The sequence below is a fragment of the Gallinula chloropus genome (assembly GCF_964237585.1).
Source record: "Gallinula chloropus genome assembly, chromosome: 26".
In the NCBI taxonomy this organism is placed as follows: Eukaryota; Metazoa; Chordata; class Aves; order Gruiformes; family Rallidae; genus Gallinula; species Gallinula chloropus.
This window is the reverse complement of record NC_140111.1, coordinates 67,913-94,893: the sequence shown is the minus strand read 5'-3', so window position 1 is coordinate 94,893 and position 26,981 is coordinate 67,913. Positions and strand designations below refer to the sequence as shown.

Genomic DNA, 26,981 nt, shown 5'->3' with positions numbered 1-26,981 from the left:
CATCCCCAGATCTAATATGAGGCAGGGAAAATATGGCTCCAAGTTTGGGGCAAACTCCCAAAACCTTCCACCTTGTGTGGACCTATCTGCTCAGCTGTTTTTGGTGACCACATGAAACAGGGCATTGGGAGGGAATTTGGGACCTGAGGGCTGCATGATAGATGGTCTGGGGTACCCAGCATGGGGAGGGAGGCTGCTGCTCCTCCAAGGCACTTAACCCAGCATGGGAATGATTTGGCCTCATCCCCTGTGTAAGAGCAAGGAGCAGCTTTGACACCGAGTCCACCTACACCAGTAAAAGCAGGGCAGGGAGGAGGGGAAGCAAAGCCACAGCATGTCCCTGTGGTACAAAGCTGCCTTTAGGGAGCTTTGCTGGAGCTCTCCCTCACTTTTCCCACCCTGAGCAGGTGCACGGAGCCACCCTGAGGTCCAGGGGCTTGGCAAAGACCTGTGGACCAATCTGGGCTGGGCTGGACCCTCCGGCCTCCCTTCAGACCAAGTCCCATCCGTGTGGCTGTTAAGAGTGCTGGGACTCATCCCCATCCCCTGCGTGGTTTCCTCCCCTCTCCCACCCCATTGCTACAATGCCTCACATCCTCAGTGTCAACGTGAGAAACAACACCTGGCAAGGGAAGGGCTCAGATAATTCCAGTAGTACAAAACCAGTCACATAAAGCGACAACCACAATCAGTTCAGGGCTTGCTAGATCCATCCCGTCAATCCAGAGGGCTTTGTCTCCCCAGAGGGTTTTGCTCCCCTTCCCCAGCATCCCAGCATGCATTCATCAGAAAGCTGACCCAGCTTCCCAAGGGATTAGCCCCATAAATTGTCCCAGTAATGTCCTGGTGTTCTGTCACCTCAGAGCAGTGACAAACTTGAGAGAGGCAGCAGTGGGCCATGGGACATCATACCCAGGATGGAGGCAGGCAGGGAGGCTGCTGCAACCTCTGTCTCCTTCTGCCGCCCCAGCAGGTTACACTGCTGCCAGGGAGATGACAAAGTAGTGTCTCAGTTGTCCTGACCTACAGATCTGCCCCAGCACACGGGACAGAAGGTTCTGTAGGGTTTCCCATAGCTGCAAGTTTGTGCGTCCTCCATGAGACTGGTGGGTACAGGCGGGACCTGGCTCCTCTGCTGTGACATGACAGGTGTACCACACAGCAGGGATGCTGGCTCCCCCATCCCATATGGCAGCTCACTCCCGGCTCAGACAGCCGTGGACTGCTTGATGCTGTGGAAGCTGACACGGGTTGGGGAGGTGGGGATGGACATGGCCCGAGCCACGCGGGCACGGATGGAGTGCTTGTCCTGCCATCGGTGCCACCGCTTCCGTACAGCCGATCGGACCTGGGGGCGTGAGACAGAGGAGTGGACATTCAGTCACTAGATTGCTACCCAAAGTTGTTCAGAGGCACCAGCCAACCCTATCCTCAGTCTTTCAATCAAGATCCTGCTCAGCTCCCCAGGGGAAGGAAGGGTCCTGGGAGCCCCTGCCACTTTCCAGGCCACCCAGACTTGTTTGATGGGATGCCAGGGAAAAGCAGCCCTTGCAGCTGTAAAAAGAGATGAACTCGACCAATGGTGTCTCTGAGCACAAAATGGAATAAAGAGGGATAAATAAATCTAAGCAGGGACTCTGCAGGAGAGCCAGCATCTCACGCTGCATTGGATGGTGCAAGGGGCTGGGAGGGATGCAAGACACAACTGGAAAAATTTTATGGTTTGTTTGGTTCATGCTAGTGGCATCAACTTGACATTAATTCTGCCCCAGTGCTTGGTGTGGCCGGCACACAGTGAAGAGATGCTCTTTCATGACTGCAGTGTGGGATGCCCTGGGATAAGGGCACTGGATGCAGGCAGCTGCGACTGTGCAGTTGAAAACCAAAATCCTCAACCAGCCCAGCTAGGCTCGAGAGATGACCATGACTTTTGTGGTGTGATGTGCTCCTGCTTCACCAGCTAGCGCTGGACCAGTCCCTTTTCCTCCTGCATCACCTATTTATGCTTTGGTAATGAAGCCAGCTTGTCTGGGGCACTCTCCTGAGACAGCAAAGTTACACAGGCATTTGGGAGAAGGCAGAGGAAAGAGCTGCCCAAATGACTGGCCCCAGGACCAGACTCTACCATCACCGTCTTTGCTTTCTGCTGTGTTTTGGGTCAGAGCCTGGGAGGTGCCGCCGTCCATGTGCTGGATACCCATGTGTGTCTGGAGATCACTCTGGGGAGGGATTTCTCAGGGACGGGGGGACCTTAGGTCCTTCTGCTGCACCCAATCACGTGGGTACATCCCAAGAGCATCTGTTCTCAGGGATGTGTTTTCCTTCTGTCCATCCAGGCACAACCTGTGCCTGCAGATGTCTCTGGAGCTGGAGGTAACACACTGACTGTGATACATTCTGTGATACAGAAAATGTCTTCAGCTGCAGAATCAGATGCCAGCCCCCACTGAGCTCTGTGCTCAGAGTACAGGTCTTATACTGAAGATCTAGTGTTTCCTGGTTTGATCCCGGGTTTTGGCACCATACTGATGCCGGCCTTAGCTTGGCATAGCACACTGCAGCCCAGGACTCCTGGGCTCCAAGTATTCCCAGGCAGTCTCCCATCCCACTACTAACTGGGCCTTGCAAGGAAGGGTGTAGACCCACCCCACCCTAACCCCTGGTGCTCACCTCACTGTTCAGGAAGCAGTAGAAGACAGAGACAAAGAAACCCTGGAAGGAGACAAGCAGCAGTCATGACCAGCAGCACCCTCAGGATCAGGAGCTTTGGAGCAGCCCTGGGGTTGGGTATGTCTGTTTTTTGTAAGAGGGCAGGAGCAGTGCGAGGCATCAGCCAGAGGATAGGCTTCCCCACATCCCTTGGTAGGGGACCGGGATGGAAGCTAGTGCTAAGGACCATACCTGGAAGGACTCCAGAAAGGAGTTGAAGTAGATGAAGACGATCCTGGAGATTTCATCCTCCCCCGGGTTAACAAAGAACAGCATGTAGGTGATTCCCAGCAAGGGCAGCAGCACCAGTGTGGCCTTGACTGCTTTCCTGGGGGGAAAACATGGACCTGAACTGCTGCAGTGCAGACTGGGGCATGGGGACTCTCCCCAGCACACTTCCAGCACCAGACTGGTCTGTCTGGGTCTGTGCAAACCAGTGACCAGGGGAGGATGGAGCAGAGCTGTGCTGTTTTCCAGTGCAATCCTCAAGTGACTGGGATGGTTTGAGCACTGGGCACCTTCTCTGGTTTCTCCATCCAGAAAAAGGCAGTGGATAGTGGAGGCTTGACCTTGAGCTGGCATGAAATGATTGCTTGGCTTGATTAAAAAGGAATTAAGGAGGATAAAAATAATTCACACCCTTCAACATGGGTTTATGAAAAACATCTCAGCTAATTAATTTGATATCTTCTCTTAATGAGATAAAAGTGTGGTTTGTGAAAAGTAATAGTGCTGATACAAGAGAAGGATCAGGGCTTGGCATCTCATTCATTTGGATTAGGGTCAAGAACAATGCAAAGTCAACACTTTTTTGCTTAAAGCTGCTGTTAATGGACAGATCCAATAGCAGCCAAACCCAGGAAAAGACATCCCTGATAGGTCTGGGCTGCACAGGGCCGGGGATTGTGCTGCACTGGTGACCTGGAGGAGATCTCCAGCCACTGACGCAAACTGGGGTATGGCATAGAGGGGCTGGAAATAACCATGGACATGAGAATCTCCAGGTTGGCAAACTATGGGACAGCACGTGCACCTGTGTAGCTTCTCCAGGGGAACAGCCATCATAGCAGGGGATCAGCTTTTCACCAAAAGTCATCATCTAAGGTGAGCAGGAGCCCTCCAGGGCTGTTCCTTGCATGAGGACACTACACAGATCATGATCTACCAGACTGTCCAAGTTTTCCTGTCCCACAAAATGTTTCTGGGTAATGAAAATGTTATACTTTCACCCAAAGGTGTGCTGGGTCAAGAGATGTAGACTTTTGGTTTTCCAGTATTTGCCTGATTTTTGTTAGGGAAGGAAGGGTGAAGGTATAACAAAGCTCTCACTGGCCAGGATTTTTGGACAACACCAGATGCAATCACCATGTGCAACCAAAAAGGATTTGAGGTGCTCTTAGATGTCTCTCCATGCTCCCATCCCCTCGACAGCTGGCTGATGGTGCTGTTCCTGCTCCCCCCAATCATGGTAATGCAGTTTCTATGTCTGCTTTCTGCAGGGTTGATCATGCTCTTACCTGTACTGGATTGTCTCTGATGTGGTTGAAGCTCGGAGCTTTGTCATAAGGATTCGGACGATATTGAACAGAAAGATGAAGTTGATCTGGAAGGAAGAGGGCACCTTTTTAGTGTCTGCTCCCCAGTGTTTCCTCCCATTTCTTCAGTGGAGGCAATGGGTTCCCAGGGGAAATGGGAAATTTCCTCTCGATCCTGATCTACTGCCTTCCATGCACTGGAACAGGACATCTGCATTTATTGTTTTTAAAGCTCTTTAGCAATAAGATTTGAGAATTTGTTCAAGGGAGTGGGGCAGCAAGACACACCAGGAGATGGGTGAGAAAGGGCAAGCGTTAGAGAAAGGTGTGAAGGAATAAAAGACAGAAGGGGAGGAGGAATAGAAGGTGACCCAAAGGATTTTGAGAGAGTGGCTACCATCACACCAAGGAGTCACTTGACCATTCTCCTGGCCACCAAACCAGTAATGAGGACATGGGAAGGCAGCTCTGGGAACTGAGCACAAATAGATGCAAATTAGAAGTGGCCTGGCTGCCTGGCAGGATGGGAAATGACAATCAGTGAGGCCAGTTGGTGATGGTCATTAGTAAAACCTTGGGTTTCCTCAGCGTTGGGCAATAAGGGGGAAAAGCTGTGAGTCTCTGTGCACAGTATTCCCCCTTCAAACACCTTGTCATCTCTTTTTCTCCCTCCCAAAAGGCCCACATGACCCCTGGTTCAAGCATTGCTGCTCAGCCAAAAGCCAGGGGAAAAGCAATGTGGGTCAGGGAATGGGGTTGAGGTCTCCAGGTTGCTGCCAATGCTTGACAAAGCACCCACCTGCACCCACATAACACCAGCACAAGCACAGAGGGACTTACTGATACTCGTGAGGATCTGCTGGAGGGAGCATCCCTGTCAGAGCAAGGTCTCCAATCCCATCTCAAGCCAGCAGGATTCATGCACGCTGTTTATCACAGTGGGTTAGGTACCAATTTGCTCAAGGTGCAGTGTGGGTGAGGGGAGATGGGTCTGCAGGGTAAGCAGCATTGCTGCCACAGGGCAGCACAATCAGCTGCAGCAGGGTGCAGCTGAAGGAGAGGAGAGCAAGACCCTGCTCGGGAGCAGCCTAATGCCCCATGGAGATGGGAAAAACCCTGTGTTTATTTAGCAATTAAGGTTGCTTTGCTCTCACCAGCAGCATTAGGATCATGGGGCCTTGGTAAATGTAGTCGGTGTAAACTCCTGCTCGCTTCCCAAACCAGCACCTGCAAGGCAAGGACAAGGGGTGTTGGGGACAAGCCTCCAGCATGAGTGACCAGGATTTACTCCTATCCATGCACAATCTCTGTGCATCACTGTCCATAGGGTGAAAACACTACAACTTAAAACTGCTGCAGCCACTTATGGAATAGCATCCCCAGGAACCCAATACATAGGGATGCATGGGGGATGTGGGGGTGTTTATGGGCCCTGTATGGATATGGGAACTGGTTACTGTATGATAAGCAGGGACCAGACACACATGCCTGGATTGGCTTTGTCCCCAGCAAACCCTGTGGAAGCTCACATGAGCATATCCATGTCCTGAGAGCACCTTGCTGGGTTTTGTTAAACCTGAGCTGTGCCTGCATACATAGCATGGTGGTGCCGAAGTCAGGGAGCAAAAGTAGCACTGAAAAACAAGGCAAGCTGCCATTCATCTGAATGGGCTCCTTTTACCTTCAGCATCCGTGCTATGAACTCTCAGGTGCCTGTTAAGTCCTCCATTAGCAAGTCTCTGTGAAAATGGCTCAGATGGAGAGTTTCTATCTCTGCTGCTAGATTAAATCCCACCTCCATTTAGCAAACACATTGTAGGAGCTCTGGCTTAATCTCACTTTTCCCCCTTAAAAATCTCATTTGCCCTTTGAAGAGAAAAAAACAGCGGCAGGTGACTGCAGGCAGAGTTTGTGCAGCAGAGAGCCTAAAGGTGGGATAAAAGAAATAACTGAAGAATATTATCTGTTTTCCCTCCCACCCTTTCCATGTACCCTGCCTCATGTCAGCCTTACCGGCCAGGATCCGTGCCTGCCTCTGTGCACAGCCCCTGGCACAACTGATCTCTGGGGAATTGGGCAGAAAGGAGAAGGGGGAATGACAGCAATCAGGCTCACTTCTCGTTGTCGTAGTACAGCTTCCCAATGGCCCAGGCGATGATGATGGGAAAGGGGATACCTGCAGATGAACACATGGGTGAGTCTCAGGGGTGCAGCGCTGCCACCGAGTTATGTTGTAATGCAGATTTTTCTCAAGCAGGGTGAACCACTGGGTGAGCTGATAGAGGGATGCAAAACCCACCCTCCTCCTCCTGGCAGCCTTTTTGCAGCTATTTGGGTGCAAGAAGAGGTGGAGCAGAGTGGCGGTGGGCATCACCCACCACTAGAACTCCAGGTACCTGGTGGGGGAAGGGGAAATCCTGGTACTTACACCAGCCAATGCAGATGAACATCCACTTGCGGAGCTTGTCCGTGGAATAGGTGAGCACGATGGCTGTGTGCAGGTAGCAGCCCTCGCCGAACATCCAGAAGAAGTTGGTAACGTGGAAGTAATTGTAGGCAGCAGTGACCAAGCGGCACCAGACCTGCCGTGTGCATTAGCAGGAGACATAGAGGGTGAAGAGCAGAGCTCTGTGTTAGTGATGAAACTGAAGCCCAGAGCAACACAGACCACAGCAGAACAACTGAACCCATGTTTCTCACAGGTGTGGGTTGTTCACTAACCACCAAGCAGCCCTACTTAGGTCCTCAGACTGCTTTTGTAGCCTCATATCTAGAATCCTCAAGCTCTGCACACCCCAGCTGCCCGGCAGAGCTGCACTTACCACGTTGCTCTCGTGCACCTCTGGATTCATTGTGAGCTGCACCACAAACCACGTGGCATTGCGCAGGATGAAGGCTGTGATCAGGTTCCAGTGGATGATGTTCCTCAGGCACCGGATGCTCCTGGAGAAGAGGAGGGGACCATCAGAGCATGATGGGTGCCTAGGTCTGGCCACGCGCTGGCTGGAGCTGTTTGTGTAGCTGAGTGTCTTTGTTGGGACCCCAAGGGCAAACTGCTGGGGTAATGCTCTGGGTGAGGTGGGGAGAGCCAGGACCAGGAGGTGGAAGGCACTCTGCCTCCATAACCCACACCTTTGAAAAAGCAGCAGGAGGATAATAACCAGAGATAGCCGTGATGCCTCCAGATTGGAGAGCAATGGCCACAGGGAAGATGTGGCAAAACACAGGGGCTGGGTCTATCTACAGCCCAAGGTCCACAGGTGACCTTCCTGGGCTTGTTCCCAGCAGGAGCATGGCAGCAGTTGGGTCACTCACCGCAGGCGCATGAAGAGGACGAAGGCCACGAGGAGGGCCCCCAGCGAGACACAGTGCCCCAGGTAGTTGATGATGACAGCAACGTGGTAGTGCAGCTTGCTCTTCTTCTGGAGGAAGAGGCAAGATGGGGTCAGCAACAGCCCCAGGTAACAACACAAAACCACCTCTGCCACCACAGCACCTCTGAGAGCTGCATCAGACATTTTGGGCCTTTTTTCAGAAAGAAAGCAGAGCCCACCTGGTACAGGATAGTGGAGATGGGGCTGGAAAGGCATAATGCTGGTTGGATGGGGCAAACATGGACAGGGGAGGCACTAACCTGTCCCTGAAAAGGGCTCAGGTGTTTCACATCCCACACATCCAACCCAGCTCGAGGGTGCTGATCCTACATCACCCCTGGGACATCCCCAAACATTGTCTGAGGAAATCCTGCTGTAATTCAGCTGAGCTCACTGGCAATGCGACAGCTGATGTCTCAGTGCATTCCACATTGCCCTGAGGGCAGATGAAAGGCTGGGGCATAGGGAACAGGGGATCTCAGGAAGGTGTGAGTGATAATTAAATTAATTGATTGCTCCTGCTGTTAGGCACTCATCCAACCCGTGAATTAGCAATTAACTGAGTGAGAAAACTATTGCTGGCAAGAGATACCAACATTTTAAATACCAGAGGTGGTTATCAGCTGCAAATGAACAGCATGCATCTCTTCTCCTCTGTGCTAAGGGCTGGCTTGTAATTCTTGGTGCCTGGGGTTTCTTTTAATCCCTTTCAGCTTCCTAAATGTCTCCTTTATTTCACTGCCAGGAGGGAGGGATGGGGTTTGCACTGGGTGCTTGTGTCAGGAGGGCATGCTGATCTGCACCCAGTGGCCCTGAGGCCAGGGGACCTCACACTGCAAATTTTGGATTTTGAACAGGGAAGAGAACAGGGTTGGGTTTATTTCTGGCAAGGAATGAAAATACAAATCAAGAAGGGGGGTCATATATACTGCATATCTAGGATGCAGCTGCACACCCAGCACAGATCCCTTGGGCCATTCCTGACATGGATGCTGCTGCCCTTCAAAATTCCATTGTCTATCCCTCACTCTCCCACCAAGGTCCCAGCTGAGGGACCACCAAGGTCCTACCTCTTCGCTGAGGATCTCCTGGCACTGGGAATAGTTGACCCGCGCTGCCCAGCTCCCGTTGGCGAGGCACTCCCTGTAGCCATTATCTGAAAGAGAGGGTGTGTGTTGAAGGGTTAATGGTGCCTAAGGAGAGGAACAAATATGTGACCCAATGACTGTCATTAAGCAAGGGGTCACTGGCATCAAACCAGCTGTATCTTTTGCTTTGAAGCCAGTGTAGGTGCTCCTTTGGTTGCCTGCTATTGCAGGAACATTTCAGACCCCCTCAAGGGCTTTGGGCCTGTACCAGCTCTGCCCCTCTGGGGGACGCTGGTGCCTCCCTCCACTGAGATGCAGTGGGAGCAGCATAACTTTGACTTTCCTTTCCCTGTGCCATTTGATCAAGCAGTCGTGCCATCCTGTGAGTGCTGCTGCAGGGACAGCAGGAAGCTATCACTTCTCTCCCTGCATTAGGCACTTGCTTCGCCTCCCAGCAAGGAGGGCAAGCAGCAGGGCTAATTGGGAAGGAATGGCCATGACAGTCTTGGAATAGCCTCTGATTAGCATCAGCACTGGGACAATGCTGAGCTTCTGCCATTAACAAGGGAGACCGTGAGCCTCATCAGGATGATGGGATGGGACAGGGATGGGGATGGCTCCTGGGCAGGCACAAGTATGGATTAATGCAAAGAGACTCCTGCGATGACATGAGAACTGTATTGCATATGATCTTCCACTGCTGAACAAGTGTGTGGGATGGAAAAACTGATGTTTTCTGTAGGAAGCAGGATGCTGCTTTCATCCAAAGCAGCACTTGGATGGTCAGAAACTCAGCCGTGTGCTAGGAATGGCTGTGGGCACTTTTCAAATGCCTTCACTTCATCCCCTGCTCCCAGCACATTATCAGCAGTTACAACACTGTCACCTGCACCAGGAGGGGATGAGCTGCAACGTCACCCAGTCCTTGTTCAGCTGAGGGTTGCAAACCTCTGTGCCACCTCCAAGAGCAGGGCATCAGCCCTGACCCCCTTCAAGGAGGACCTGCTTGTAAAGCTGCTGCTGTGAAACCACCCTCCCTGAAATTTGGGATATGAGGGCTTTATCCTTTTTAAGTTGATGGATCACACAGAGCCCCACAGTGAGCTCTGTACCCAGAAATGTACTGTTGTCTGTGCCCCTGCAGCCCCTGATGCCCATTGCTCTCTGAACTCCCCCATCTCTCGTCCGCTGTGTCTCCTCCAGTGCTGCTCATCTTACTCGTGGTGTTGTACCGCACACCGTAGAAATATTCAGGGCAGGGTCGAGCAACCAGCTGTCCCACTGCGCTCCGGGGCCAACACGTGCCAATCAGGTCTACCGAGGCGTTGCACTGGGGGCCTGTGGAGAAGAAGGGTACAGAGTCAGTGGAGGTCTGTGAGCTACCACCAGGCCTTTGAAGGTTCATGATTAGCCCAGAGAACTGGAGCTGCAGTCCCAGTTGACTTGATAGGTTGCTGCAAGCTCAGCCCCCAGAAGACCCTCACAGTAGATGCCAAATGTGGTTTGTGCCAAGGTTCCCCAAGGGTTGGTTGATCCATCCTGGCCATCACTATCCCCCTGGTCCCGTCTGACAACCTAGGTTAAGCCCAATCCTGGCACAACCCTGGTTTTCTGACCCAGTTTCCAAAGTGAGCTTGGGGGTCTCTGTCTCTTTCGTCCAGCCCTGTTCCCTTCCTCAAACATGACTATGACATCCAGCCCTGCAACCAGCAGCAATAAGCCAGATTATCCCTTTCCCAGTAGTGATTCCAGCCTGGTGCTGGTGGAATGTTCCTCAGAGCCCCTCCAACCATCTCACACGTCCTGGCTGCAAGACCTTCCCATCCATTCCCATTGGTCTCTTCCAGCCTTTCCCAGGAAAATTACTCCAAGTCTGTTGCTGCTATTTCAGATTTGTGTAGCTTTTCCCAGCTACACAAGTGTGCTAACGTAGGCATTAGGTAGGCCAGATTGCAGGCTTTTTTGTGTATAATTTGTGTATATTTAGAACAACATGTACTGTAGCTAAATATGTCCTAGCTGTATCTCAAAGCGAGGTAGGAAGCACAACAGCTGTAACATCCATATAATAAAATCCTTGTCAGGCATCAGATGAGTGGGAAGCAGACAATGGAAGGGGCAGAGGTCAGTGCAAACCACTCCTGGGTACCAGAGATGTTTGTGCTGCCTGTGCAGAGACAGTCGTTGCCACTTCCTAAGACAGAACACCCCAGTTCGCAGCTCTCTGGGTGAGAAAAGAGTGATTCCTGTCCACCCGGACTCGATGGTTGGTATTTGAATGGCTTTTCCACAATTTTCTATGGATAGAGATGGTAAAAATGCAAATGAAGAAAAAAAAAAACAACTCAACCCAACCCAAAAACCCCACCCTGAAAAACCTCAAAAAAAAAAAAAAAGGAAAATATTGTTTTGTCAATATGATAAAAGTTTCCTGGGGGAATATTTGCTTTCATAGATGACGTGAAAAATGGGGGCCTTGTTTTCTTGGGATGTTCTCAGAGCAAATTTTCAGTGCAAAGAAAAGGAGGGTTTTCTTCAAATACTGTTGCAAGGGAAAACAACTTCCAAGAGTGTGAGCTGGAAAATCATCAGACCGTGGTGAGCGTTACCTTCTCCTTCCAGAGCTCGTAGTGAGAAATTAATTTTAATGGTGACCTTTGCTTTTATCTCTGCTAATGTGTATGGTTGCTGCAGCAACATTTACTTTAACTGTTTTAAACCTGTATTTCTTAGAAAACAAGGTGCATTTAATCACATGTAGCTTCCATGTCTGAGCTTATCTGCATCCATTAGCATATTTCAAGCTCCTTAGTTGTTTTGACCCAAATTTGACAGAGAAATAGAGGGTCACAGAAAATTAAGTACCCTTTTAAAATTTTATGATAACAGCCATCCAGGTAGAGAAAAGACAACTGGTAATTGCTTCAATTAAGGACAAAGTTAAATTGCAAGTGCTCTCTCTGTTAGCTACCTGGGAATACAACCAGGTGAGCAGCTCTGGAATAGGAAAAGCTTTGCTTGTAATAACCCAGCACAGGGAAATGGGGCTTGCACAGTGCTCAGGCCTAGAGCAGCCATTGAAAACCACCACTGTGATCAGTGTGGCTGAGCACAAACTCTTCCCCTTTTGCCTCAGTTTTCCTTCTGTATCCCATTTGCACAGATGCAAATGCTCAGGGGGGCAAGCAGGAAGACTCAATAATTAATAGTCATCAGGGCCAGAGACTGGCAGCAATGATACTCTCCATCAGTAAAACAAAACCACAGTGCTACCATTAATAACCAAATCCAAGATAGATTCACAGAAATTACGTGGTCAGACAAAGGCAGCATCATGCTGTTATACATCAGCTCAAGTATGGATTTGATACCTCCACATTTCTCCAAGGCATGCGGCTTAATGCTGCTTGGCACTCCCATAAAGTGCTATGCCCACCCTTCAGGTCTTGCAGTCCTACCATGGCAGGGATGCAGGATGAAGGTGGAGTAGCATCACCAGGACCTCAGCCCCCTCTTTGTCCTATGGCTCGGGTTTGTGGTGTGAGGTGACATTTGGGCTTGGGGGCTGCAGCTGGGTGAGCAGAGTTCACAAGGCTCTTGGGATCTCATCCCCTGTACTGATGCTTCACTCCAGCACCTCTGCAGACAGCATTCTGAAGTCTGTCCAGCCAAGTTTTAATCTAGTGGGTGGCTGTAATATCTTTCCCAGGGTCACACTGAGAAATGATGAAGAAAAATGCAGAAAGCAGCTGCTGCATATAGGGAAGAAAAAACCCATCTCCTGCTGAGTAAGGGTTAAGTGAAACAGCAAAGGCAAAGTGCCGTGAGGGCTGCGACATCCCGTTTGCCCAGCACGACCATCTGCTTCTGCTGCTCTCCAGTGAGGTGCAGCTCCCAGCATTTAGAGCACTGTTTAGCATGGAAATTATACGTAACAGTGCTGAATGCTTTCATATCTGCTTTGCGGCCCCTCCGTATTTGCAGGGGGATTATTCTCCCAGGTTCTGCAGACACGTGCTCCAGCTTTCTCGGCACTGCTGGCTGCACAGACAGTTTTGGTCTTTGCAGCTTTACAGGAAGTCAATGAATTTCTTACCTGCACCCAAGCCCCAAGATTTGGCTCCCTCCCACACAGAAACACCATATTTGGGGTAGGAAGGAGCTGGTCCTACTTTGAGATGGGGAATGTGGCACGGGAGAAGTCACTCAAATCCCTTCTCACTCTACTTCCTTTAGGTTGCGCTGCTCTGAAACAATATAAAGCATTTCTTTTCTTCTGAAGGAAAAAGTGACTGTCCGGGGACTTACACTGAGACAACTATATCACAGTAACTGTCTCACAATAACTACAGTAATATCTCCCCTGTTTATGTAAAACATCCGTCTTCAGCCTGCTTCCACCAGTCATGGAGGCCCCTGAGCTGTCTCCAAGCTGAAGCCATGCAGCCACATGAAGCCGGCAGGGTAAAGCTCTCCAATCCTAGCTAATCTACCAAGGATTTTGAGCAAATTTAAAGAGGATGGTGCATGTTTATCCTGGGCTAGCACCACCAGCTGTGTGGCCACGGTGCTCTTGAACTGGTGCCAGGAGGTCTGAAGTGTTGTTGTACCATCAAACCATTGCTAGGATGGTATGAAGAGGAGCAAAGCAAATGTGGTGCTGATATAGTTGTGCCAATAAATGCTTTCTTGTCTCACACCAGGAAAAGCTTCACACCAATGCAGCATCCCAGCTTGCTGTTGTCCCCAGCAACACTACAGCTACTTGAAAGCTGAAAGCTCTCTCCCACTGTGCAATGGTCAGGAGAAACAATGGAAATTGGAATCACAGGCCCATTCCCATGGTTTGGGAGTGATGGGGTTATTTATTTAAGGTATTTCAGAAGGTAAATAACAGCTGAAAGGTGTTAGCTCACATCTCTACCAGTCCTGAGCTCTTAAACACAATTTTCCCTGTCCATCCCTAATGTCCTTGGTGACTGTGTTGCGGCTGCTGCTGCTCAAGCAGGCTGAAGCCTCTGGCTCCTTGAGGGTGTCCCTGTGGCAACATCTGCATTTGGTAATCAGGGCTTCATGTCCACAGCGAATCAAAATACACTCGCTGTGGCCAGCATGCAAAAAGTCATTTGTCCCTCCTGAGCAGCTCTGTCATGCTTCTTGAGCAGAGGAGCTATTTCACACCCTACTGCCCCAAAGCAATAGGGGCAATATTTTGATGGGTGGTTTTATTTCCAGGCGCTGACGTGCCATCTCAGTCCCAGCCACAGAGCCACTCAGGTGCTAAATGCTTGAGTAACACCTTGAGGCACTGAGGGAAATGGCACTGGGGGACAATTTCTGTTAACATCTGGCTGCAACTGGAGTGGAGGAGCTGCTTGCCTGCTCTCTGAGACAGGGCTGGGTAGTCAATATGGCTGGGAGAAGCTGGAGTTGTCTCAAAATACCTAGGCCCCAGCTCACACCCTACCTCCAGCAATACTTTTGGTGGCATTGGGTGTTTCTGTTTATGAGAGTCCAGTCCTTAAAAGATCCCCAGCAATCCTCCCAAGCATTCAAGTTCCATGATTCTCAATGTAAAATAATTACACAGGCTAATTAAGCGTTATGATAGTAAAGTGTCTTTATAATGAATTTTCAGCTTGTTGCTATTCATTATCATTAACCATCCCCTTGGGTCTTTCCTGCTATTCTGGAGAAGAATAAATAGGAGGTGTCAAGCCTAGCTTCTGTCAGTGGTATTTGATGCATCTACTCAATGTTGTCACTTAAGACTGATTCATGAACAGCTTCTGTGGAGCACATATATTTATTGTATGTATAATGTAGTGGGTTGGGTTTGGGACATGCTTTGTTCTCCTGATACGACCCGTAGAGTGGCTGAAGTTGTGTTACTGCCAACAGCAGCAGTAAGTGTTTTATTCCCTGGTGTCGCCTGGGCTTTGCTGGTGGGTGAGCAGAGAAGCATAATCCCTTGCTGGCAGAGTTTTCCTAGCAGACACATCTAGTTTGGCCACAACAGAACAGAGTAGCTGGCAACGCTTTTACTGCATCCTGTCCAAAGTGCAGTTTAACTGCTGTGGATGCTACTCACACCAAGATGTGCCAGGACACAGTTTCCTACCAGAAAACCTCATTGCCTTCTTCCCTTTTCCACCACAATAAAATCTATTAATATAGGCCAGTATCTATTGGCATCCCTAGATGATGAAGCAGAATGGCTTTACAGATTCAAGTATATGCTATAAACACTACAGTTTTTCCATATAGATGAGTTAAAATGTTTTGGTTCCAAACCTACCCCAGTATCCCTGTTCTCCCTCAGTGCTAAGCCCCTGCCAGGACTCATCGCTGCCTCTTTAGCCCCTGCTCAGCTCCTTTGTCAGTATTTCTGCCTCTGTGGGAGAGATGCCAACAAGGCTGAAGGGAAAAGATGCTCTGATGTTGTTAATTTGACCTTTATGAATTTAAAATCCAGTCTCTCCCCAGGGAAGTCAGTGAGTGAATGAAACAGCAGCAGCAGAAGGGACTGCTGGAGCAGTGTCAGCAGTTCAGGGAGCTGAGCTGGAGCGGGTGGAAAGTCTCTTGGTCCAACTGTCACCTGCTGTGAAACATGTTTCCAAACCTGTGTGATAAAGTGCTGTGAAGGAAATGCTCTCATCACTCCCTGCTCTCCTGTGCTTCTCCACCACAGGCTTTTGCCACATCTGGACCAACTTGATTTGTGTTATTTAAATGCAAAGCTACTCTCCATTCCCCTCCCACAAAAAACCTCCAGTTAAAAAAAAAAAAACTAGACATTTCTATTCAGTTCTGCCCAGCTTTGGTGTCATTTTGCTGTGCTTGAGGTGAACGTGCAGTGGCAGGAAGCATTTCTTTCCCAGCAAGGAATGAGCTGTGCTCCTCTCTCTCTTGTGAGCATACACCCTAGATTGTGGGTAACAATTTATTCCTATTAACATCTTAAAGGAGTGAACCTTGTAGCCATGACCAGCCAGGGCTATTAGCAACTGGGTGCCAACTCCTTGGATGATCCGAGCACAGTAAAATAACCCCGAGGGCGCTCTGAGCTTGGTTTCCTTTAGTGCTTTCTGCTGGGCTGCTTTGGAAAAGCCTTATCTATTAATTAGGAAGATGCTTTCCCATCTGCTCAGATTCCCCTTTCCTTCCCCAGGGTGTTGTGGTGGGAAGCAGTCCTGCAGCTGCAGGGGGATGCTGTGCCCCAGCGAGTGAAATGACCTTGTCCCTCCCTGATGGGCTTCATGGTATGGCAAGGCAAGAAGCAGCTGCGTACAGACTCTGGGGAGCTTAAATCAGCAGGAAGACAAATTTGCTGTCTGAGGCAATCTGTAGGTTGGGAGCCCTTGGGACAGGCACCTATCCACCATGCTGATCCTTGCTGTGTTCAAGTCTAATCTGGGAATTTCTTTGCTTCCTGATGTTTGGGGGTGCAGCTGACCTGACTTTCCTAACACACCATGTAGACCTCAGGTCCAGCCTGCTGGGAGGAGAACATGTTCATTGCTGCTGAGGAAGACAGCCTTTATGCTGGAGTGGCCAGCTGTGTGTGGGTGCCTGTGTCCCCCAGAATCTAGAATTGGGGGGTTACAAAGACGTATTTTTGACACAGACCTAAAATATCAGGGTGAGCAGTGCAGCCAGCCTGTGCAGGCAGCCTGAATGCCAAGGGACATCGCCCTGTGTTAGGGGCAGAGAGTTTAGAGGAAGATGTATAAATCAGTGCTTGGGAGAGGGGCAGGACAAGGGACCTCTGCAGACCTCATCTGCTTTGCTTTTGGGGGATGAGGGTTCTCTCCCAATGCCTGCAACCCATGAGGCTGAGTATCACCCTGGGTCTCTCCCCATCACATATCTGTGAGCAGAGACCTTTCCAGCTCAGTGCATGTGCCTGAGAGAGCATTTGCAACCTGGTGATATCACTGCCCAGCCATGCATCCTCATTAAAGTATGAGATTAAATTATAAAGGGTCTGGTGACCCAAAAGAGGACAACCCACACTGGGCTACTCTCCAGAGGAAGGATGTTGCACATAGGCACGAGGCAGGACTCTACCACAAACCCAACTGATGCCCTGCTGCGCTGCACGCTCGAGGATGGCTGGGCTCATGTTAGCCACATGTGCCATTTCCCCAGGGTTACACGGACATTAGCAAATTAAGTCTCATGGCCTTACTGAATCCCCATTAGTGTCATCCTAATGACTCTCCATGTTAAATAGCCTCGAAACAAGCTTTCCAGCTTTGTAAATATCCCTCCCTAGGAATCACTGACTGAATCAGGCAGGGCTTAAATGGACCCCAAGGATGACAGCGGGCGCTGAGCTCCACTTACCAAGCAGCAGATGTAAGACAATTAGTTTCCTTATTCTCAGGCCCCTCCCTGAGCTGGAAGGGGCTCTCACATGCCCCAGCCCCATCCCAAATTAACAAGGTACTCAGCAATGTCAGGTCAGATGCATGGAAGGGCTGGAGATTTTGCAAATCTGAAGCCTGACACATTGTGCTCCCCTGTCCCAGAGTGATAGGTTCCAAGGTGCACTAAATCCTGCCTGGGTTCATGCTAATAAATCCCTACAGAGCAAAGCTCAATACTTGGAGAAAGCAGCACCCACTGCTTCAGGGTGGTGGCAATTGCAGGGCTCATTTATCAGCAAAGCCATGGCAGAAATGCTCCCCTGTCTCTCCCTCTCCCCTGTGCTTAAGGGGTTTCAGCAAGGGGTGGCAAAGGCCATGAGGTGGACACAAAGAGGCTCTGGGACCCCCTGCTGCCCTGAGCTGTGCCACTGGCTGCTCTCTGCATCACAAAGTCCCTGCAGTGCTTGGCCAGCGATTCTGCAGGTTAGAGCCCATGGAGCTGGACACACAAGAGAAGATGAGTAAGAAGAAAACATTTACCACAGCCTAACATGGCCAAGGACAGCCACCTTGCTGAGCAGAGATACGAAACCTTTAGGGAGCAAAATACATGAGTGATGACCGGTTTTGTTGTCTGCACCATGCCCAGGCCATAGACACACGGACATTTCCATTTCCACTGGCAGCCTTACCGTCCCTCAGCTCTCTGCCTCCATTTCCTGGGCTGGGGATGCTCCTTGCACGGCTGTGGTACCCTGGGCTCTGCCAGTTGGCCAGGCACTGAATAAGCTGGTGCCAAGTTGTAATTTTTTAAGAAGGAGTTTTTAATGCTGCTGTTAATGGGAGCTGGGTGGCGGGCAGCACCGGGCCTCTGCGGCCATCCATCACCCTGATGGAGAGAGCTGCTGTGATCAGCAGAGACAGGAGCAAGCTGGGTGATCGCTTGGTGCCTGCTCTGGTCTCTGTTTAATCATGGGAAAATGAACACTGCAGCATCCCTGAGCTGAGGAGGACTTTTCTCCTTGTCCCTACGAGCTCCTCACCCTCAGCTACTGTCCTACGCTAAAATGTGTCACTGAACCAGACCGGTCGCTGCTGAGGTGACATTCAAGCCACATCTTAAATATAAACCAAAAGACAGTTTTGGCACAAACACACCTTGGGCCTGACCCAGTTGGATGCAAACCCATACACAGCTCTTGAGCAGGACTGAGCTGCCTGTGATCCTGCTGGTCTCACCCGGCTCAGCCGAGCCAGCCTTGGCCATGGACACATCCCCAGAAGCTTCTCATGGCTGGTTGCCTCCCAAAGTGCTCACAGCACACATCTAAGAGCGATGGGGGATGGATTGTGGCTGAGCCCTGTGCACGTGGTAGCCACACTGGTGACATGGTCTCCACAGCAAGTCACAACTGTGGGCAGAAGGGTGGCAGAGGAGGGTGGACAGAGGGGACAAAGGTCCTGGTATCCCTGAGCATAGCAGAGTATGGGCCATGCAGGATCAGGGTCCAGGCAGATGTCTCTTTCCCCACCTTCCCCATGACCCCAGGCCACCAGACATTTATTTTCTCTATTTTTAGCTCTCCTGAGCTCTGCAGCTTCTACCTGTCTCAACTGTCACCCTGCAGAGAGGCTGCAGCAGCCAGCACCAGGCTGCAATGCAGCCTCAGCACATCCCACCTGCCCCTGAAAAGGAGCCAGGCAGCTGCAGATAAACCTGAAGAGACACCTCTGCCCCCTCTCTTCCAGCCATCCTTGCCTCTGGGCTCCCCTGGGGAGGGCTGGGGATGCAGGGCACTCACCGGAGTGGTTTGTGGCAGGCAGCAGGCTCTCGCAGTACTGCTCTTGGATGGAGGCTGCAACTGGGCTGTCCCAGAGAAGAAACGCCTGCATGGGAGAAAGCAGGCAAGGTCATATGTGCAATATGCCGCTTCCCCAGCCCCGATCCTTCCTTGGCCATTGTAGCAGGTTGGTCAGATCTGAGCTTGTCCATTGGTGGATGCCAACCCCAAAGCTGCATCATGGGCACGTCCCCATTTGCAGGACAGGTTTCCAGCCCTTGGAGCTGATTGATGCTCTCTGCTCTTTACCACCCTCTGATTGTCTTCTGCCCCAAATATCCCCCTCAGCAAACCACATTGCAGCCCTGCCCAGCCCCTGTCAGGCCATGGAGTTTCTGCTAGTTAGCAATTTAATCAACATTTAGTTTTAGCATCTTTGCATCCTGAGAGCAGACAAGGGGAAACATGATGAGCCTGACATGACGCTCAGATTTTCAATACCTTATTAAAATCACAGCCGTGTAAGCTGTCAGGGGGAAGCTGTTAATACACATCCTTAAGGATATCTGATCCACAGTCAACCAGGTCTGGCTAAAGCCTTTTATTGAGGACAAGATCATGTCAAAGTACTGCCATTCCCATTGCATCGACCAGGATCTATCCCATCCCCAGTCCAGAGCAGCTCCTGGGAGGCTCTGCAGCTCCAGTGGAAGTGAAAGTCATCAACTCTGTCTACACAGGCAGCTATTTTGGAAAAGCTGTTTTGGAATTATGGTGTCTTTGAAGGATTTTGGGACACTAAAACCAAGGCAGGCAATTGCAAACCAAAGACAGAGGGATGGTGCTGCTAGACCCAAGGGTCACCAGGGAGGCAGATGGGGAATGGGCCTGCTGTTTTGCAAAACACAAATTTCTACCAGAGCAGCTGCTCATTTTCTCCTGCATCTCAGAGAAGGGTGACATGCTGACACAGGCTGATCCCCTCTGCTCAGGGGATGGACGCCAATTGTGGATGCGGCTGAACTCCTCTCACCCTAAACCTCCAAGGACCAGCCATACCCCTTGCAGAAAAGCTCTCTGCTGACTGAGTGGCAGAGCCGTACACTACAATGCAAGAACGTCAGGTCTTGTGGGAAACTCAAACCTGAGTCTGGAGGCAAGAGAGGCTGCAGCCTCCTCTACTTGCTCCCAGCTCCCCAGGGCAGGGGGCTTGGACTGCACTGAGTCCTCTGATACAATGAACACAACCTCATTCATCACCACTGAACAACCACCTCCTCCTTCACCACTGGCCAGGCTGGTCTCCAGTGCCTGATCTCCATTCCTGAGTGCCCTTTACCTTCAAAGCTACTCTTGGCAGGAGGGAGATGATCCTCCTCTTGCCCTTTGTCCATATAAACACTGGCTTCTCTTGCTGGCATGCCCAACAATCCCCTGCATCTTACCAAAGCATTAGCAGGATTTATTCAGACATGGGAGACAAGCTCAGCACCCACTTGCTCTTCTCCAAACAACTATTTACTGCCTTGGGAAGCTGGTTTTGACAGCAAAAGAGATGTCAGGCAGACGTATAAATGGAGCTGAGAATAGCTTCCTTGTTATGACTGCTCCAGATGGCACAGGGGATCTGGCAGCAAAACCCTGCCCCAAGTGCTGGTGCTGCATGGGGCTGCTCCTGTGCTGGTCCTGCAGGAGCTGGACACCTCCTGGGTCTCTTTGCCAAAAGCTAAGACTACCCAAGCTCCAGATGTGCGGTAAGCAAAGAGTAGGGGGGTGGCTCCGCTCTGCATTGATGCTGCCAGCTGCTGCTTGCTGAACCTGGTGGCTCTCTGCATGGGTAGCTGGGACAAAAGGTTTCCTCACAGAAGGATCCGGGATGGTCTGCCTACCTGAACAGGCTCTCAAGTGTTAATTGGATGTGTTTCACCTAATCACAGCCTGCTCCAGCCTGGCAGTACCCATTCTCCTTCCAGACACAGGGAGAGGTCTTGGCACCGAGCAGCAACATGGCCCAAGCTACAGCTTAGAGGAGCTGTGTGTGCGGATGGAGAGCGGCCCCTGGCTCTCTGCAGGCTTTGTAAATGAGCTGCAACTGCTACAGAAGGAAGGGAAAAAAAAAAAAAAAATTTCCCCAAACACAACAAGCCCTAACAGCTTTTTTACCAGGCTCTGGCCCTGTCTCACCAGTGGCAGAGGTTTGGCTCCACTCCTTTTAGCCCCAGCTCAGGGGCATGAGCTCAAGAAGGTTGCAGCTCCAGGTGGGTTTGCATAAGCCAAAAGAATTCCGAGCTGGTACCCTGATAGTTGGGCTCTCTCCTGTGTTTCATCCTTTGTGGATTACCTTAACCCCTCCTTAGGCTTTGTGGAGAGAATTGGTCAAAGCTCCATCCTTGAAGACCTTTTCCTGCCAGAGCATCGCTGCCATAAGGTGCCACATGGTGCCCAGCGGGTCCCAGCCTGGCCAGGGAGGAGCCAAGCACATCTCAGCAGCCTCAAAATGGTGGTGCGGCATGCTTGGGCCAGAGACGAGCTGTGTTCCTTTGCCCTCCCAGCTCTGCTTTGACACCGGCTACAGAAAACTGGTCTGCAGTGAAGAACACCTCCGTGACCTCTGCCAAAACCCCAGTGAGCATCGGCTGACCGGTCAGTGGCATGGGGACAGAGAAGCAATCTGCTTTCCCAGAAGCAGCTGCTTTGCACAGAGGCCCCGGTCTGCCTGGGGTGTTGGTCCTGAGGCGATGGCAGCTCTGCCGGGAGCTGCACAGGCCCCATGAGTCCCCACACTGGCAGCAGTTTCTCCTCCATTGTGAGCCACTACTGGGCTCAGCATCACCCCAGCTCCCTTCCAGGCTCTGTTAACGTCTTTGTTTTACGCACAGGAAGGCATTGCAGCGTATGCCGATGGCAGTGGGTTAACCTCAGACCTTGTGAAGCAGCACGCTCCTTCCTTTCACCCCCACGTTTCCTGTGGTGGGATCAGCTGGCCCCCACCAGTCCTCACTGTATGGCCCAGACCCCAAAATCTGATGCTGTGCCACTGCTTTTTGCATCCCACATACTGCAAACACCAGCTGCAGTTGGTGTCCTGCCACCCACCTAGTAAATGCCATCCCAGCAGGGAAACTGAGGCACGGAGTGCCACTTGCCTAAGGTGTTTCAGGTTGTGCTGCACCATATGGAGCAGCTCACTCCTACCTGAACCCACTAACTGTGTCCTGATGTAATGTCACTGGGGTTTTTTAAGCTAGTCCCTGGGAGGGAAACGAGGCGACAGGTCCCATGGGACAGGTGGTGCAGCACAACTCTTTGGCCTGAGGAAACTGGGGGTCTCACTGTTTGTCTGGATGCGAGCAGCAACATCACACACACACACACACACATCACACAGAGGCACAGCATCAGTCTCTGTGGCCTGCCACTGACCTAGCAGCAAAATTCAATTAATAACAATTAGGAATTAATGTCCCCCTGCAGTGCTTTCCCTCTCCAAAGCAATCCACATGTATTAATTAATATATTCACATCCGAGTCAAACATCAACCCCCCTGCACCATACTACTCAGACAGGCTTGTCCCCCCTTGATATCTTCTTGCCTCAAACAAGATCAGATTGGTGTGGCAGGAAGGGCTGACAGCTCTGAGAAATGAGATAGATGGATTGCAGCCTAATTAGCAATCTAAGACAGGGCTTGGGTTTTCCACTGCCAACAGGGCTGTAATTGGAGACTGGAGTGATTAGCAGGATGAAGCAGTGTGAGGCAGCAGCTTTGCACAAAGCCGGGGAGGTCAGTGGGACTGATGGATGGTGATGGCCACTGAGACCTTCTGGGAGGGGGCCCAACACCAGCCACCCTGGAGCTGGATGCCAACCTCAGATGGCAGAGCAACATCAGCAGCATGGGAAAGGAGGGCATGGAGCAACACGTGCTGGAGGTAGCATTAGGGGTGGTCAGAATGCCTCCAGCCCCTGCTGCCCAGCCCCATCCCCTGCCTTCACTGTGCTGGAGGGGATCCATTTGCCCTTGTCTCTTCTGATTTCCAGGCACCATCTTCAGCAGCTGGTGAGCTTCTAACACCTTCACCTTAGGGTCTTTCACTTGGATAAGTCACATCCCCAGTCCAAGCCACAGATGAACCTCCCAGGGAGCATCTGGCCCACAAAAGACACCCTCTACATGCCCCTGCCTTAGCCCAAACAGTGTGACCTGCTTTGCCACCCCCGAGCTCAAGGTTCCTGTGAGACCTCCACCCTAACTAACAAGCTCCTAGTTGCTCCCTCACTTGCTTTTGTGCAAAGCCACAGCAGAAGCCTTGCTAGTGTCAAGGCATCAAGGCAGATCACAGGCAGCAGAATAAGGCTCAAAGGAAAAACCACAGGGGGAGGGTAGGGTGGGGAGTTTCTGTGGCTGATGTTACTTGGGGGGTTTGGGGGGGCAGAAAGCAAGCAGCACGAAAACCTCCATCTGGCATGAAAATCTGTGAGTTTATGAATTAAGCCATATTATATGGCCATCCCCCATTGTGTGTAGACAGAGGCTTTGGTGTGAGTATTTATTCTGTTTGGAGTCTCTGAGCATGCTGGATGCATGATCCTAACAAAAGAATATCAATCAGGGCTAAACAAGTGCCACGTAAAAACCTGATTTATGAGCAATTAAAGGTTTTCCTGGATTAAGCTCTGGTTTCTCTCCCTTGCCATAAATAATTCTGACTTAATTTATCTATGAAAAGGGGCATGGGTTTTGGGGAACAGGTGAAAAAAGCGGAAAAAAAAAAGGGATAATGGCATTTGAACCTTGGAAACTAAAGGCACAAAGAAGCTGGGAAAGGGGACACTGCCTGAATCAAAGTGGCTCCTACGGCATCTGGATGTGCCACGATAAAGGCTGCTACAGAAGGGTTGGTGATGGACACAAGCACACAGGAGGGCTGTTTTTCTAAAGTGGTTGTATTGAACTCTCCTGCAGATTGTACATGTGGGATCTGTGTGCATTCACAGACATTTTCATGTTGGGCTCGAAGACTTGTTTTCCCCAGCTGCCTCCCAAGACCCACATCTCAGTTGCCACAATCCCCTCCTTCACCCATCACCTTTTAAGGATCATACCTATAATTCACCTGTAATTTTCCTCCAGTTTATCCACATACCCAAGCTGCATCTGCCCTTAGCTTGCAGAAGGGAACAGTACTGAATTTCAGGGTAGAAGATGGACTATGATCTGTAAGACCAACACCCTTTGCCCTCTTTCAGCTGAATGGAGGCGACTGCTTCTGGGTGGGTGACTCATGGATAAAACAGGACACTGCAGAGAAGGAGGGTCTTTTCTATTAGCTCAAAACACAGTTAGAGAAAGAAGGAAAAACAACAGATGGGCCTTGGGGTATGTTATACCCACTTCAGAAAGAGCCACCCGCTCATGAATGACAGCTCTCAAGTGTTGGACAACAGCTCCTGGGCTCTGTGGAGGGAACCCCACAGTAACTATTTGTGCTTTCCTTTGGGTCCAAATACTGTTCTCCAAGATAAAACCTCTCTAAATGCCATGGACCTGGACCTCAGCTCGAGCCTGCTGTTCACAACAAACTTTTGGGCCAGCCCTATGCAGGATTTCTGGCGAGCAGAGCTGTATTTCATGGCAGGGTTGAGCCGCCTGTGCGGGCTGTTCTCATCGTATTTCTATATATTCGTGCTGTGGCAATAGAGCAGCTATTCTGGGAACAGGCTGTGCCATTTCCACTCACTTCTTCACTAAGGATACAAAACCACGGGGATGATTTCATACACACTGAATCAACTCAGTCTTTTAAGGAAAGCAAGGACTGGAAGAGATCCCCAGGGTCAGCGTATCCTGCTACTTCAGCTCCACATCTTATGCAAGGATTTGAGCAGTGAAAGGGTTGAGGGCTGGTTTTGGGCTTTTTACCGCTGGACCTGATCAAGGGCGAAAGGAAACTACCCCATCCCCCAGCATGAAGCATTGCTTTTTTCATAAAATGCTTTTGAAAACAGTTTTACCAGCCCCAGAAATGTCATCCCTTCCTGACAAAACAGCAGGTAAAGTGTTTCTTTCTTTCAAACAACTTGTTCAGTTTGTTTAAATGACTTGCAGGATGCCAGAGAACATTTTGCAGCAAGTTTGGCTGCCTGTCTCCTGGCCTGTCTGTCCAACCTCCCCAAGGGATGTCTACCCAGCAAGGCAAGGTGGACAAATCAATGCTAAACTGGAGCTGCTGGTCAGGCGCATGGGGAACCCATTAGTTCCGCCAGCCCAGGTATCTGCAGGCTGTGAAACCTGCCCAAGCAGGGGACATTGGCCCCTGCTGAGCTCTGTCGGAGCCAGGATGCTGCAGCTCTCTGCACTTGCAGGCTGGATGCTGCTGTGGGTGTACCTGGCTGCAGGGACACGTTCACTTGAGGCTGGAGTTTCCTTGTCTTTTAGCCTGCACTGTCCCCAGGACATGGTTGGGATTGTGCTGGAAAGGGTCTGAATTTTGGATGAATATTTTTTATAAGAAAAAAAAAAAAAAGATAGCTTTGCAGTAAAGGGGTGTTTTCTAGATTGGATGGCTTGTTTTGGAACTGACTAGGAGAGACTTCTCTTTGCTTGGGATGGTTTTCATGACCCCCCCTCCTGTCCCAGCCCCAGCGCAGGGGTGGTTTTGTGCTCAAACTCTGGAAGCTTTTGGAGGACTTGTACCCACCCCCCCACCCCCCATCTTCACAAGACCATCCTTAGGAAACAACTAGGGATGGCTGGGGAAACCCCTGAGCCTGAGGGGATTTAGCAGAGGATGGGAGCTGTATCTCAGCACCTTTGCACTTTTTTTCTTCCTAATGACTTTTTGCTCTCACGGTAGCTATCAGGAGCTGTCACGCTTGCATGGCTGCCCCCATTAGACCCTGCACCAGGTCTGCAGCGTCCCTATATATTGACCGAGGAGGACTTGGGCTGGGGGGGAAAACACCTTGCCCTGTCTCACCTTTATTTCTTACATCGGAACCAAACATAACCTGACCTGGGGAATACAACCACTAAAGAGCTCCTATAAAACAGGATTAGGGATGTGCAGTTCTAGGAGAAAACAGCTGCTGAGAAGACAAGCTTGTAAAAGCAACACTAAGTTAACAAGGAAGTCGGCTGATGCGTATCAGCTCTTCTCGTTGCTTGGGTGAGAATTTCCCTATCCCAAAGGTGCGGTTAAACACTACTCCCTGCTCTTCCTGCAGTCGAGCCCGTGGGGTACGAACAGCAACAGTGCTAATGGAGAAGGCTGACCCTCGGCTTTTTCTGCTGTTTTAACTCTGCAGCCACAACTGGGCCACTGAGACAGCATTTTGCAGAGAGCCAGGCAAATCTTTTCTTTTAACCCTCTTTAACACAGAGGTTTAATCGAAAAGCTGATCATTTTAACTGCCTACACAGGTCTGGTCAAATAACGTTCAAGATTTCACTGGAAACCTTTTCATCTCCTTGTTTGCTCAGGGTTTGGGATTTAACCATGCTTTGGGCTGGGATCATTTCTTTTCTTGACGAGCCCTTGGGGAAGAGGAATACTGCTTCTGACAAAGCATTTGCTTTTTTTTTTTTGCAGAACTGCAAGATTAGCAGTGGCTACAGTGCCCCAGCAAGCAATTGAGAGAGGAAAGTCGTGTGCCTCACAGGTGTGTGAGTGAGGGGAAAGCAGAGGTTTCTTTGGAAAAAATGAATTAAGGGGAGTGCAATTAGGCATTGCATTTGTGTTGTCCCTATCCATCACACCCCCGGAGCGTCTGCCTCCTCCCAGCAGCTTAAGGGAAACGGGTGGCAGCTGGTTTCACTGAGAGGTAGGAGGAAGGGAGCTGCTGGGCTGCAGGTCTCCCCCTCTAATAACCCTTTCACTGACTCCAGCCCCTTCCCTACTAGTTTTTAGGCACCACATCTTGACTGGAAGAGAGCCCTTTGTATAGCAGTTTCTCCTTTTACTTTTCCCTTCCTTCAAAGAAGCAAGTGGAGGAAGCAAGTGGTGCAGGGTGCCGAGGGGTGATGGGGAAGGAGGCAGAAGGGCCCTTCCAGAAGAAAAGGACTTAAAAGCATCTTACCTGCAGGAGGAGGAGGAGGGTAGGATGTAGGCTGGGCACCAT

The 26,981-nt window shown here is 50.6% G+C and overlaps 1 protein-coding gene across 1 annotated transcript; it reads right to left on the bottom strand.

Moving 5' to 3' along the window:
• Positions 1-1,207: 1,207 nt before the first annotated feature.
• CRHR1 (corticotropin releasing hormone receptor 1) lies at positions 1,208-26,981 on the bottom strand (the record flags this gene model as incomplete). Its single annotated transcript, XM_084275646.1, has 13 exons — positions 1,208-1,348; positions 2,671-2,712; positions 2,902-3,037; positions 4,227-4,312; positions 5,399-5,471; positions 6,360-6,420; positions 6,673-6,826; positions 7,067-7,187; positions 7,560-7,666; positions 8,689-8,774; positions 9,925-10,044; positions 18,881-18,965; positions 26,940-26,981. The coding sequence occupies 13 exons, from the start codon at positions 26,979-26,981 to the stop codon at positions 1,208-1,210; spliced, it is 1,254 nt and encodes a 417-aa protein (XP_084131772.1).